The 15,137-nt window shown below is 34.7% G+C and overlaps 1 protein-coding gene and 2 non-coding genes across 4 annotated transcripts in view; 1 reads left to right on the top strand and 2 right to left on the bottom strand.

Annotated features, from left to right (window-relative positions):
• Positions 1 to 15,137, bottom strand: part of LOC111505383 (ubiquinone biosynthesis protein COQ6, mitochondrial) — a 119,976-nt gene that overhangs the window by 20,390 nt on the left and 84,449 nt on the right. For both annotated transcript variants that reach the window (XM_074180794.1, XM_074180793.1), the window contains exon 8: positions 1,812 to 1,927. In XM_074180794.1, coding sequence (XP_074036895.1) covers positions 1,812 to 1,927 — 116 coding nt within the window. The remainder of the gene's footprint in view (positions 1 to 1,811; positions 1,928 to 15,137) is intronic.
• Positions 5,929 to 6,002, top strand: TRNAT-AGU (transfer RNA threonine (anticodon AGU)). The gene has a single exon. It is a non-coding gene; the product is annotated as a tRNA-Thr (tRNA).
• TRNAD-GUC (transfer RNA aspartic acid (anticodon GUC)) lies at positions 6,854 to 6,925 on the bottom strand. Its single transcript has one exon. It is a non-coding gene; the product is annotated as a tRNA-Asp (tRNA).

The following is a 15,137-nucleotide window of genomic DNA, read 5'->3' as shown; positions in this document are numbered from 1 at the left end:
GTCTTTCAACTAAACATATCTAAACCCTAAACATATCTTTATCTCAAAAGAATCCGACAACTTGTGTTTCTTTATATGAATAGAAAACATTTAATTCATTTCCAGTTTCTGATATTATGAAAAATATTTGAGTACCTATGCCACTGGTTGATACATTTCACTAGAAATTGTCCTTATCTTGTTTTTAAAAGAATTTTCTGTACAAGGTTATTTTAGTAAACACGTTTATCATGATATTTTCACAATAAAACAAAAATCTCGGAATGAAATGTTTCTTAAAATACGTTATTATGGATTTTCATCAAGTATCGGCCAATTGCATCACATATTTTAGTAAATGTTTTCCAATACTTATCAGTTACTTATCGTTTTTTACTGACTCATTCACTTAATTATTTTAAAATGTATTTATATTTTGTATTCTGTACAGATATCTGTTGAGTGAACGAAGTTATGATTATTATTATTTTTTTCAACATAGTGTGCACTGGTCAGGCCCTATCCCCCGAAGTCCCGATACATTCGGGAGAGCGCGCCAGCATTATCAACCAATGACCACTCCCCACACCGTGGGGTAAGTGATCATTGGGTCCTAGAAGCATGTGCCCTGAGCAAGCGCAGTGAGCCAAGAATGACATCCTTCTGCATCTGTGCGGCTAAGATTTCTGCCTTAGTGCAGCAAGCCGGTATGATTTTAAGATTCGAGAGTAGAGAGGGCATCATTCCACCAAGGACTCCAATAATCAGAACAACCATCTTGACAGAGTGATCTGGATAGAGTCTGCGGAGTTCGAAGTGAAAATCTCGATATTTTATCCGTTTTTCCTCCTCTTTTCTGACGATATTCGTCTCGCCAGGAGCTGAAAACTCCACGACAAATATCGTTTTGCTCTGGTGGTCGAGAAGGACCACATCAGGCTTATTAGCTTGTATGAGCCTGAGGGTGGGGAACGAATAGTTATAATAAATTTGGCACTTCTGGTTCCCTATAACGGATTCAATATCCCCCGGAGCGTAGGGCAACACCGGTGTCTCGTCAATACCATAAGAGTGCCGTTGATGGTAATATAGCACTCTTAGGTCCGCGTTATGTCGATGGATATAGGCCGAGACCGCATATGCTGGACTTGCTGATAGCAAGTGCATTAGGGTCTCGGGCGCCTCGCGGCAGGCCCTGCACCTTGTGTCAGGAACCTCTATACCCATCACGCGACTGCGGTAGACTAAGGTGTTGAAGACACCATCCTGGCAAGCCATGATGAACCCCTCAGTTTCCGACTTCAGCCCACTCGACCTGAGAAAAGCGAAGGTCAGGCGCTTTGTTAAGCCAAGGTCTCCAATGTTATTGAAGAAGACCCCATGCATTGGCTTATCCTTGTGTTTTCGCAGAAGTAAGGTGATCTCTGCGGCTTTTATCTGAGCTTTTTGCTGAACAGGTTCCAGGCTGAACAATATTATTATTATCATTATTATTATTATGCAGTTATTACTACCTATTTATATTTTTGATGAATATATAGAGTTGAATGTGATCGATTCATCTCATAACTGTAATCCAAAAATAATCCTCTTTGGTGTTAACAATTGATTTTCCCAATCTCGTTCTTATTAAAATGAAATCATAGGGCATTGACTTACCTCATTGGATATTTAGGAACTAAAATATCATAAAATCATTCAACCTTTCATACTGCTGAAGCTTATTATATTCCTCTAGTGAGGAATATATTCCTCTTCTATTTTGAATAAATATATCGAAGAAAAGAGCGATCAGTATTTGCCATAAAAAAATTGTATCCCATATGACTCACTCAATTTACTTCCTGAATATACAGCATTCCCTAAAATCCTATTCAGGCAAACAACATCACCAAATCCCAGATTCACTCCTTGACCAGCTAAGGGGTGGATCCTATGAGCCGCATCACTGAAAAAAGTCTTCATTATAATTTCATGGAATTGAAGTCGAGATTTCGACTTATCTGTAAATTTGAACTTCAAACTCGAAATTAAACTCTCAAAATAAACTCGAAATTTCAACATTAGCTCAAAATTCTGACTTCAAACAAGAAATTCCGACTTTGAACTTCCGAGATTGAAGTCGAAATTTCAAAATCCAAGTCGAAATTTTGAAATGTAAAGTCGGAATTTTGAAATTAAAGTCGGAATATCGAAATTAAAGTCGACATTTTGACATTCAAAGTCAAAATTTTGAAAAAACAAATGATAAAAACGTGACCCTTATGCACTTCCATAGTCATTTTCTCGATTTGCGATGGTTAAAGTTGTAAAAAGCATTGATGCATCGCAAATTTATGCGTTTTTTTTAGTGGCTTTCATATGTCATCAATGAAGAGATTGCACTTCTCAAGCTCATAGTTTCATATATCTACAGCGTGACTCATGGTCGGTGCTAGGTTAGACGTTTATGATTAACGCAAAGCAGGGTTTTCTGAAAATTTCACATTTTACATTTCCTTACCTGTTCTATCGATCAAAAATATTTTCAACACTGCGGCGTTGCCATTTCTATCAAAAAGTCTTAGCAACTTAATTTTTTTAAAGGTGGATGACAATGTTTCGTGGTGTATTTCATCAGTTCGGACTTTCATTGTCTTATATCCCTTTGTTAATAATTTTTTTAATTTTTAGCTTTTTTTAATATTTCAATTTTTTATTTTCTGGTTATAGCTTGTATGTTATTTCCTTGTAATTTTAGTTTTTTGTTTTAATAAAATTGTTATTTTCCGTTAATCTTTTATTATTTTTCAGGGATTTCAGATCAATTTATATTATATTAGACAATGGAAGTCCGAACTGATGAAATTATTTTTTTTAAAAAGCACACCTTGTATATCAACACATTTTTGGAATCGCTCTTTTATTATAATACTTTTTGTTGATAATGTCCCATACCTATATCTATCGGTTTTCTAGATTAAAAAATAATTTATGCTAAATATGGTCTAAACATAACCCTAATTAATCTTAAGCCCGGCAGTACTCTCAATTCATGAAAAGTTAATATTTTGATGATAGTTTGGACAAACTCGGAATATTTAATTAACACCAAGAAATCGACTCCATATCATACAAGGCGTGTTAAAATAACTATTATTTCCTTTATGCATAAAATGTGTCGAAAATCAATTTTTTCAATTGAGACGCCCTGTATATTACTTGATAAATTTAGAGATGATGAAAAATGATTCAAGATGATATATCATGTCCCTATACCTGAATCATAAAGTTTTCTTAATAAAGTGACTTCTGGACACATATTTTTTTTAAGAATTTGGTTTCAGGTAGCAGTGGAATTATCAAGCTGATAACAGTTTGGTTACTTTTATAAGTAATTTAAAAATAGTTATTGACGGTGTTTCAAAACCTCTTCCAAAATGAATGCAAATATCGATTATTCAAACGAAGTTTTAATGAAATTATTTATTATACATGAACAAAGTGATCAAATCATTGTCAGAACTTGCAGGAAATTCAACCAAATGTATCTTGAATTAACACCAATGAACGAGAGGAATTTTGTACAAAATAATTTCCTTAACTATGGTTCAAAGTTTCCATGGAACAACAGTACCAAAAACCAGGCACTTCTAGGTAAAAATTAAGATTTTCTGGGCTATAACATGTGAAAGTACAGAAAATAACAGAATTAAGATGAATAAAAATAACAAAATTGTTAACAAAATATCACAGTTTTTACAATAAATAATGGAAATCATGTCCATTACATTCTAAACATTTCAAAATGTTCTTTTGTACGCGACTTGTGGTTGCTTTTTCAATTTCATGGGGATCCACATCTTCAATACACCGCACTATTCGCCGTCGCAGTTCTTCTTTGGTAGGCACTGGAGTACTGTACATCCTTTCTTTTGAAACATCCCATAAAAAGTCAAGTGGCGTGAGATCGAGTGATCATGGTGGCCAATCCCACGGTCCTAAACGCCTAAACCAACGATCGTCAAATATTTCGTAAAGTTCCATTGAAAGTTCCTGAGTGGAATGAGCTGGCACCCCGTCCATTTCAAACCACGAATTCTCAAAAAAATAATGTTTCCAGAAGAAGTGACTTTATTAAAAAAACTTTATCATTTAGGTATAGGGACATGATATATAATCTTTAAATTTATCGAGTAATATACAGGGGACCTGTTATATACAGGGGACCGTGAGTCACGCTGTATAAAATTCTTGTTGCACTTCAAGAAATACTAGTAAATATCAAAACTCATTTCTCACATTTCTGGGGTGATTTCGTTAGGGGCACCTCTTATTCTAAGCATGAGTTCTGGAATAGATTGTGGTTGTGTAATGTATACCAATCTCCACAGAAAAATCAAGGGCATCTGGTAATCTGGTGGGTCATTCTAAGACAGTGATGGTGATTATTTAGGGCTCGGTGTGTCAAAATTTGCAAAATCGAAACATACTTCTCGTGGCGTGTCACCCATCACAGAGGTAAACAAAAACTATTCTTCATGCTTTTTTCAAGTCAATTGATTGAACAAAAACAAAAAACAATATAAAATTAGTGACAAGCGCCAATTACTTTATCTGTTAACCGATTCCGATTCAATGCTGTCCAACAAAAATATGTGAATCAAAAAGTTATTATCTCAGCCATTGCTAAATCTTTCAATTTGGCATAAGAGTCAGATAATCTGTTCCAAGATTTAAAATTTTCTTTGTACTCATTTTCGTCCTCTAAACTATTTCGTCCATATTTTCAACTAGTGATCTCAATTCAACAAATTCTTGAGTCCAAATGCTAGGTATTCTAAAAATTTATCAATTGCATCTCTAAATCGTCAATTTGGATCCATTCCAAAACATTGCAATCAACTACATCAGGATACTTAATCATTTCAGCTGTATGTTCTAGGCTTTTGAACTGGCTGAATCTTTCGCTGAACTGTTGAATTAATGAGTTTATCATATTCTGGTACAGACGTATGGACTCCATTTCACACGATGTAGTTGCCGTTTTGAAATATTCTTATTCGAATTTGAGTTATGAATTTTTTTTATCTTTGAATATGCGTGTCACCAAAAATGAGTTCGGTAATTTAAAAACAACACAAACATTTTTTGGAAAGAAAGTTTATGGCTTTCTACTACTTCATCTTGATACAAAAAAAATGTGGGAGTCTTCCAAAGAAAGGAAGGAAGTAATCAATTTGAAAATAAGTAACTCTATACATGGATATGTAGATCATGCAAAGAAGCAACTTTCAGACACAAACTGGAAGAAAGCCCTCCTGAAACAACTACTTTCATATAAACATTGAATTACACGAAAAAAAAATTCTTTCGAAACAAATAGGTACTTTCATATGAACACTGAATTATACAGAAGATACTTTTCTCTACTCAGTTTGTATTCCAAACATTCGTTATGGATAAAATCAGATATCATTCACAGGAGTTCTACTTTAAATGAATGGTAACAAATTGCACTTACATGGAACACTGTCATTCTCACCGGTAGACACCGATGTTTCGTCGTAAGACACTTGCCTTAGGGCCCTTCAGTACCAATTTGGATAACATTATAGAAAATACACACAATTCATTCATGAATTACGATTTTTTATGTCACGGAATAAGTTTGATCTACTTATGTTATCGATGACATCGTAATGACATTCATTCACCTATTTGATTAAATCCCAGCCAAGAGGAATCTTATTTGAATTGAATTCAAAATAAACATTTTCTGGACAAGATAATATGTATGCATGTCTTCTATTTATAAGAAATATGAAGTACAAATCATATTTATTGGAATTGGTATCGCAAAATTCTAAAACATGGAAACAACATCGGAAAATTTTGAAGTAACAACGTCTAATTTTACAGGTTCAGAATACCAAGTTGATGATCATTATTTTACAAAATATCTACATCGGCGCCGTGGCTTAGTTGGTTAAAGCGCCTGTCTAGTAAACAGGAGATCACGAGTTCGAATCTCGTCGGGGCCTGGTCGTATTTTTTTTTTTATTAGATACGTGATTGATTGTAAAAAAAACTTTCTCAGGACACATATTTTTAAGCAAATATTTTAAAACATGAAATACACACAAAATACATTTTTATCATTTCCCTTGGAAATTATTAATTTTTTTTTCAATTCTGTTTGGTAGGAATAGAATACTTGGTTTTAGAGCAGAAATTCCTTAAGGTGTGTAAAATGAAAATATTTTTAAACAAGACAGACAAACAGATTTGTCCTTCATAATTTAACAAAAACCATAAGTTGCAGGTTGCCGAACAGTCGTATAAATTTATGAGTAAATTTCAAATACACTACGTTAATTTTCATGTTCCTATTATCATTAGCAGAAATCACATCAAAAACAGTGTTTTCACAACTCTTGTGTATGGTAAAAATATTTTAATTACATTTTATAAACTTCCTATAAAAAAGCGTGTTACCTTCACGAACATCGATAATCTCTTGAAATTTTAAGATATTGTTTTGTTGACTGTTACGGGGAAAAAACTTTACAAACGTGCAGAAGCTGAGTACCTAACACGATTTAGATTTGGAATGTAAAACCTGTAGAGCGTTCCCTTTTTTGATAAAATTGTATGGGCTACTTCATTCCAAAAAGTTGTTTTGATGTTAATAGTCTGAATAAGGTTTCGTGTTGGTACAAACTTGTTGTCAAAAGTTTTCAAATAAAATGAGCAGAATAAAATAGCCCGAGCACAAAAACCTAGTAGAATCTGAGATGTTACGTGCTCTCTGATTTAAACTTAAAATAAGAGATGGATCATGAAATAATTTTGAGTTTTCAATATAGTGCAAAAATAATAATAAAAAAAAATACTCCACGGCGGGGAATCGAACCCCGGTCTCCCGCGTGACAGGCGGGGATACTGACCACTATACTACCGAGGACTTAATGTCTATGTTGAAATCAACAATTGTTATTTTAACTTCCTCAAGTATAAAACTGCATTGCTCGACGACAACAAAATACTAATGTTGAGTACACGTTTCAATTGTCTAAACTGAATTATCAAAAATATTTTCCAAACTTAAAGATTAATAAATAAAGCTATTGTTGAAGTATTATTAGATTCTCAACTATCAAATATTGCGACATCTGCCGATTATTTTCGTAAACGGTTTTCCATTTTATAGATAACTTCCCTTTGATTTTTGGGAGGACAAATTAATGGGCAACATCAGTATTCTTCAAATTTATAAATTTTAATGAACATATTACATTGCAGTAGTAGTAATCAGTAGCCTTGAAAAATATTGTTCAGTGAGTCAGATTAATAATTGTGTCATAGTTTTGATATAGTGGGAAAAATTATATTGAAACCAGGCGTAATTTCGCATATATGTGATTGCCAAATTGATAGACCGACGGCCCATACATCTAAAGCTCCACCGTTTGTTCAAAAAAAAAGGAAAAACAAATTTTGTTGAATACTTGCAACGTAGATATCGCTGAAAATCAAATCATGTCTGATGAAGCAGGTACACAGGAAAAGACCTTTGATGCTGGAATTCAAGTTAATGAAGAGGTTTTTCGAAGATCAAAAGCTAAACAGACTGTAAATATTATATACCACCGAAAAAGAAATCGTTCTAAAGAAATAGAAAATACAGAAAGTATTGGAAAAAATTACTACTACTAAGTTCCTCCGTGTGAGAGTTTGAGTACATCAGACATGACTTCTGTTGATACATTTACAGATTCTACATTGTCTGGAATATTAGTTGAAAAATGGACCTCGAAAAACAATATTGAGCGAAGATCTATTTACGTCATAGAGAAAAATCCGAAATTATGTCTTGGAATCCCAAAGTACTTTTCATTTATTATAGAGCTTTTGTCTCAAAAATGCCAGTTACCCAGAATTGACATATACATTACTGAATTGACATAGCAGCGATTCATAATCTCCAACTACAGGCCCGGTTGCCACCGCTCGAAGCTCGTTTGCCTGGTGTGACATCAAGATGTACCGCGAGCGATCTCACATTTTCAATTGCTCTTGCTCAGTTGTTAATTGACATATAAACCGGAAAATTTTGTGGGATACTCGGGAGATGATTTACTTTTATACTATATACTCTTCAATAATAGTATATTATGCAACGATCATGTAATGATGGTTATTAAGATACGAGCATTAACCGGGATACGAAACGAGCCGACGGCGAGTTTTGTATGGTATATGCGGTGTATTAATAACCATTACATGAGAGTTGCATACGCTATTTTTTCTAAACCCGATAAATAATGATAAACTATAAATATTATATTTGTATTGAACACATTTACAGTAATTAACTCATATTAAAAAAACACAAACTTAATGGTATTATCATGGATATATGAAAACTATGAAGATTTTAATTATATTTATATTGAATATAACAACTGTAATTAATCTGATCTTTTAAAAATATTGGAGTCGATGGTATTCCTTCTATATCGCTGTTTTCAGACATTTTGATAATATAGGTAGGTAATATGAAAACTGATTTTGACAAATAAAGCAATTAGTTACTTAGGTTAGAATCTAGGACAAACAAAGGAACAGGATTCTTGATTGAAAAATTATGGGTTTCTATTGGTTGATAATCTGTATCGTTATGAAAAATCTGTATCATAATGGATATCATTATGAAACGGATTATGGTCATATAAGTGTATTGTTAGAGTACGGGTGTAGAAAAAAAACTAAATTAACCTGAATGAGCCCATTGTCGAAGTCATCAGGCCGTAGGTGCCACTGGGTCCTAAAATTTTTAGTCCAGCCGCTTCCTCGGCTAAAGAGTCAGCAACGCGATTACCTTTACGCCTGTCGTGCCCTTTAACCCACCTCAGGATAATGTTATTATCTACCGAGGCTTTAGCTACAACTTGGTGACACTAGTACTAGCCCTGAGGTTATACGTTGTCTGTTCAAAGCTAATAGGGCTTGTCTGCTGTCAGTGCAGATTGTTATGTTTTTGCCAGACATTCCTTTCTTGGTTATTTCTTTTGTGGCGATTGAGATACCAGCCAGTTCTGTTTGGACCACGCTGGTATTTCTTCCCATTTCCCACTCAATCCTTAGGCTTAGTGATCTGCAGTACCCTCCACATCCTGAGCCTTCTCTGGTTTTTGAGCCGTCTGTATGAATGCGTATTGCATTTGTAGCATCTGACTCTCGTGTTCTGCTTGATTTGTATTTTGTAGGGTTTATTAAACACAAACCTGGGTTCAATTGTATCACTTGTTGCCTGCAGCAGAGTTTGCGCAGTAAGCGCTTCTCGCCATAGGCCCAGCCTCAATTGACCAATTCCTACTTCGAGGTTTACACCAGCCGTGCGCAATCGAACCATAGCCAATAACGCAATCGAACCTTCTTTACGTACAGGTTCAGAGGGGTCAGACCCGTAATTAATTCCATTGCCGCGGTTGGTGTTGTTCTCATGGCTCCTGTGATGTTTAAACAAGCCAGTCGCTGTATTTGATATAATTTTTGGATGGCCGTTGCTTGTAGAACTTTCGGTCCCCATGCAATAGCTCCAAGACATAGGTCTTATTATTGCAGTGTAGATCCAGGTGACCACACGGGGTGAAAGACCCCATGCGCGTCCCACTGTCCTCTGACATTGCTCATAAGCCACGTATGCTCTTTTTGCTCTACTGAGAGATGAGAGTTCCATGTTAGCTTCCTGTCGAGGATAGTACCAAGGTATTTCACCTCTTCGGAGAAGTTTAGTTTGCTTTTGAAGATTTCGGGAGGTTTTGAGCCCGTTAAACTTATTTTCCTGATGAAAAGGACCCTATCAGTCTTCTTGGGATTGATCGACAGTTAGTGTTCCTTACACCATGTTTCTATTAATTTGAGCCCACCCTGCGCTCTATCGCACAGTGTGTTTAGAGATTTGCCGGTCTGCAAGATAACTATGTCATCTGCGTATGCAATTGTGTAGAATCCATGTTTGTTAAGGTGATTAATCAGGGTATCCAGAACTATGTTTCAGAGGAGGGGTGATAAGACCCCTTCCTGTGAACATCCCCTCATGACCAGTCCTTTCACTGTGATGTCTTCTACATTAATAATTATTGCTTAAGAGATCATCTTGAGTATCCATTCTCCTACTACCAGGGGTACATTCCTGGAGTATAGTTGCTGGATAATTGTTGGAAAGCTTGTTTTATCAAACGCTACCTCGATATCTATGAATATACCCAGGGTGGATTCTTTGTTGTCCAATGATCTCTCGATTCTGCCAACCACATGGTGGAGGGCCAAATCAGTAGACCTTCCCGGAGTATATGCATGCTGATTTGGATGAAGTGGGTTGTGAACTAGTACTTCATCTCTTATGTACCGCTCACATAGCCTCTCCAGAGTTTTTAAGAAAAACGATGTGAGACTAATTGGTCAGAATGCTTTTGTCAGGGTGTAGTCCATCCTACCTGGTTTGAGTATAAATACTACTCTTACTTATCTCCACTTACTGGGAATATACTTCAGAGCTAGAGAGGCTCTGAATATTTCAACCAGGTGCGGCACAAGAGTGTCCAGTCCCCACTGAAGTCGGGCTGGTCTTATACCGTCAGGTCCTGGTGACTTGAAGGGGGAAAAGCCCGATATATCCCATCTTATTTTGTCCTCATCAATTACTGCAATAGCAGATTGTCAGTTGTATTGTGAGGGTGTACATCCGTCCAATTCATCAAATTATATTGTTCTGCTATGTTTTAAAAAAATACACAAATGTGTCTATGATCTAACTGTATTATAATGGCATTTCAATGTATCAATTCATTTTTAATTGTAATAATAATTTTTATATGATTTAACTATTTTCCCTTTCATTTCAAACATATCGAGGATTATAAATGTATTAAATTGGAAATAAATGGATTATATATACCATATCCCTTCAAATTCAGTGCTACTTTCTCGAATGACATCATAAACGTGCCAGCCAAAATCTTTTTGACATTTCATAACCCTCCCGAACACAGTGGAAAAGATTAAAACAAATGTTGAAGCAAAAACTGAAACTATATTTGAATCAAAACACCTTATGATGCTTTCTAACAGCATCATAATATCAGCAAGCATAGCACAATGGAAGTATACACCCCGATGAAATGAGAGCAACTATTTTCAAGAACTGTAAAAACTTAGATATCGTGATGAGAAATATGTTTGCGAAATATAAAATGGAGGACGGAACAAAATAAACTGATCATCATGACTGTGTAACGGAGAATTATGAATGTTGACAGATTTGACAAAACTACTTTTCTGTCATAAACATCACACTTGAATGGATGGAATCTCTCATTACAACATTCTATCACATGGCTACATGGACTTGGATCCATCTCTGGATGAAGACAGGCCGTTATAATACAAAAACTTCCTACCATATATGATGGAATTGGCCGATACTCGATGAAAATCCATAACTAACGTATTCAAAAAACACTTTATACTGAGATTTTCACTAAACGATTTTACAAAAAAGCAACACGTGTTTCGCCATACAATGACTTCTTCAGGCGTGTCTTTACTGTAAAGTAAAGTGTCAAAAAAGTGTTTTTTGAATACGTTACTTCCTACCATGTAACATCAACTTGTTCAACTAATGCCTATATCACTAGACATGGCAATGTAGTACACTGGCTATTGAATAATATTCTTTCATGTGATAAGTAGATACGACAACTTTTGGAAAGAGATTATTGAACAAAGAGACTGAACCATATACAGCAAAAGCGACAAAAACATGCGGATAGAGACTGTCGTTACTAATTGCACAGTTGCTTATAATTAGACCGTATTTTGGTTGAAGAATAACTTTTGAAAGAGACGGTAACAACACAGTAATAACCTGAAGGTGATTGACAATGTTTCATAGAGAATTTTATTAGTTCGGACTTCCATTGTCTAATATTATACAGGCTGATTCACGGTGGATGGCACATTAGACGTTTCTGGTGAACCAGACAACGGATCACTTTGAAAATTTAATGGAAGGCATATTCGGACATTCTCTAGCCAACTAAAATATTTTCGACAATGCGGTGTTGCCGCTTCTATTTGAAAGCAGTAGCAACTTTGATTTTTCACATGGAACACTCTGTATATAATATTATTTTTGGAATCTCCAACAATTGTCCGACAACTTTTCTTGATATTTCCCTATACCTATCTGTTACCGTTTTCGAAATAAAAATTAATTTCAATTTTTTTCTTCGAAAATCATGACTTCTAAAAATGCCGATATCTTTTAGTTAAGAAGTACTGTGATATCGAAATTTGGTTTGGAGTTAGGTGATACTTGGACACTTCCCACACGTCAGCCTAATCTCCGTTACTTCAATACAGGGTGGTAAAAAAATACAGTTTTTTCGTTTGCTTGAAAAAGTTGCTGAAATTTGATTATTTTAAATGGAACACCCTGTATATTATTGAAAATTTGGAAAGCTGCTGAAATTTGCTTTCTTTCTATGTATCATACCTATACCTAACTAGTCAAGTTTCGGACTTATGAACATTTATTTGTGAAAATGTCCCTTCAGAATGGTATTTCCATTCGGTATTTGGTAAGCAGGCCATGATTACTATTTGACAGTAGTGTTGTGACATTCTCCTAATAATATCGACATTTTCGTCACTTCAGAAGTTGCAAATACCTTCAAAACGATGGAACAAAACTATTCAAACGAAGTTCTTATGAATTTGTTTATTATTTTTGGACAGTGTGACAAAATTATCAGCAGAACATGTAGAAAGTTCAATGAAATGTATCCGAATCTACCGCCAATGAACCTCAAGAAATTTATACGAATTCAGAACAATTTCAATATGTTTGGATAAACTTTAAAAAAGCACCAAGAAACTTGAAATTGGAAATATTTATATGAATAATTATAAAAAAGTAAAACAATCATGTGGAATATTTCAAAATATGTTCGAATCGCTGGCCGTTTACTTCCAAGCACTTTGAAATGCGGGTGTAGATTGCTTTCGTGGTGGCAGATCTGATTTCATTGGGATCCAAATCTTCAAATGTTTGGGCAATCCTTTCTAACAATTCATCTCTTGAACGCACGGGTATTTTGTAAACTTTTTCTTTAAACATTCCCCACAAATAAAAATCTAATGGATTAAGATCGGGTGATCTCGCTGGCCAATTCCATGGTCCCAAGCGCCTCATCCACCGATCGTCAAATAGTCTATCCAGTTCTGCGCTCACTTCTCTTGTGCAATGTGCAGGAGCTCCGTCTAGTTGGTACCAACAGTTTCGATAATCTTCGAGTGGCAGATTATCCACGAAACTGTCTACAGTATTCTCCAAAATATTCAGGTAGCTTCTGGATGTTAATGACTCCTCGTATATCATGTACCTCAATTTGTTGTCCATCAACATGCAGAAGACATTAAAACTAAATTTTTCTTGAAATCCGGCTTCTTTTGTGACGTGAGGATTTTCACTGGACCAATAATGACGATTTTTTCTATTGAAAATCCCTTCTCTCGAAAATTTCGATTCATCAGTCCAAATAATTTTATTTAAAAAAGTGGATCTTCTTGAATGCGTGTCAACAACATTTCACAAAATTCTACTCTCTGTTGAGGATCTTGAGGCTTCATTGCTTGAATTTTGGTGAATTTATAATCATGCATTTTATGTCTTCGCAAGATTCTTTGAACCGATGAATATTTTATACCCAAATCTTCTTCAGCACTTCTTATCGATGACTCGGAAAATGCGTGAAAATATGCTAAGACATTAATCTGGTTGTCTTCGAAAGTTACGGGTCGAGGCAAGTTTCTTGGTGCTTTTAAAGTTGATCCAAATGCATTGAAATTGTTCTGAATTCGTATAAATTTCTTGAGGTTCATTGGCGGTAGATTCGGATACATTTCATTGAACTTTCTACATGTTCTGCTGATAATTTTGTCACACTGTCCAAAAATAATAAACAAATTCATAAGAACTTCGTTTGAATAGTTTTGTTCCATCTTTTTGAAGGTATTTGCAACTTCTGAAGTGATGAAAATGTCGATATTATTAGGAGAATGTCACAACGCTACTGTCAAATAGTAATCATGGCCTGCTTACCAAATACCGAATGGAAATACTATTCTGAAGGGACATTTTCACAAATAAATGTTCATAAGTCCGAAACTTGACTAGTTAGGTATAGGTATGATATACATAGAAAGAAAGCAAATTTCAGCAGCTTTCCGAATTTTCAATAATATACAGGGTGTTCTATTTAAAATAATCAAATTTCAGCAACTTTTTCAAGCAAACGAAAAAACCAAAGTTGCTACTGCTTTCTAATAGAAGCGGCAACACCGCATTGTCGAAAATATTTTAGTTGGCTAGAGAATGTCCGAATATGCCCTCCATTAAATTTTCAAAGTGATCCGTTGTCTGGTTCACCAGAAACGTCTAATGTGCCATCCATCGTGAATCAGCCTGTATAAAATAAAAAAACTAATTAATACAGTTTATTGTATGATTTTCACTATAAAGGATTTTAAAAACCGCGACACGTGTTTCGCTATACAATAGCTTTGTCAAGCAACTGCACTCAAGCAGTATTAATTAGTTTTTTAATATGGATTTTCATCAAGTATCGGCCAGTTCTATTCAACTATTATATAAAATGATTTGAAATTCCTGAAAGAACCAATGCAATTGAAAATCGAAAATAGCTGAAAATAAAAATTAATTAAGAAAAAACCCTTAAATGAAATTACAGTGAAATAAAATATAAGTAAAAAATTTAACAATCAAACAAAAAGAAATAAAAATTAAGAGATATCAAGCCAAGTTACTTCACGACGTTTCGATTGGATATTTTCCCAATCGTCTTCGGGAAATGACAGGTTAAATCTCTTAATTTTTATGACAGTCATCACCCGAAGTAACTTGGCTTGAAATCTCTCAAGTTTTATTCCTCTTTTGTTAAGTTGTTCAATTTTCACTTGTATTTTATTCTACTGTAATTTCATTTCAGTGTTTTTTGCTTGATATAATTATTTTCAGCTTTTATTTTTATTTTTCAATTGAATTGGTTCTTTCAGGGATTTCAAATAATTTCATATATTAGACAATG

The sequence above is a fragment of the Leptinotarsa decemlineata genome, unplaced genomic scaffold (assembly GCF_025532065.1).
Source record: "Leptinotarsa decemlineata unplaced genomic scaffold, Ldec_3_MD MMD2_tig00026299_RagTag_RagTag, whole genome shotgun sequence".
Taxonomy (NCBI): domain Eukaryota; kingdom Metazoa; phylum Arthropoda; class Insecta; order Coleoptera; family Chrysomelidae; genus Leptinotarsa; species Leptinotarsa decemlineata.
The sequence above is the reverse complement of the archived record's forward strand: the minus strand, read 5'-3'. Positions and strand labels throughout refer to the sequence as shown.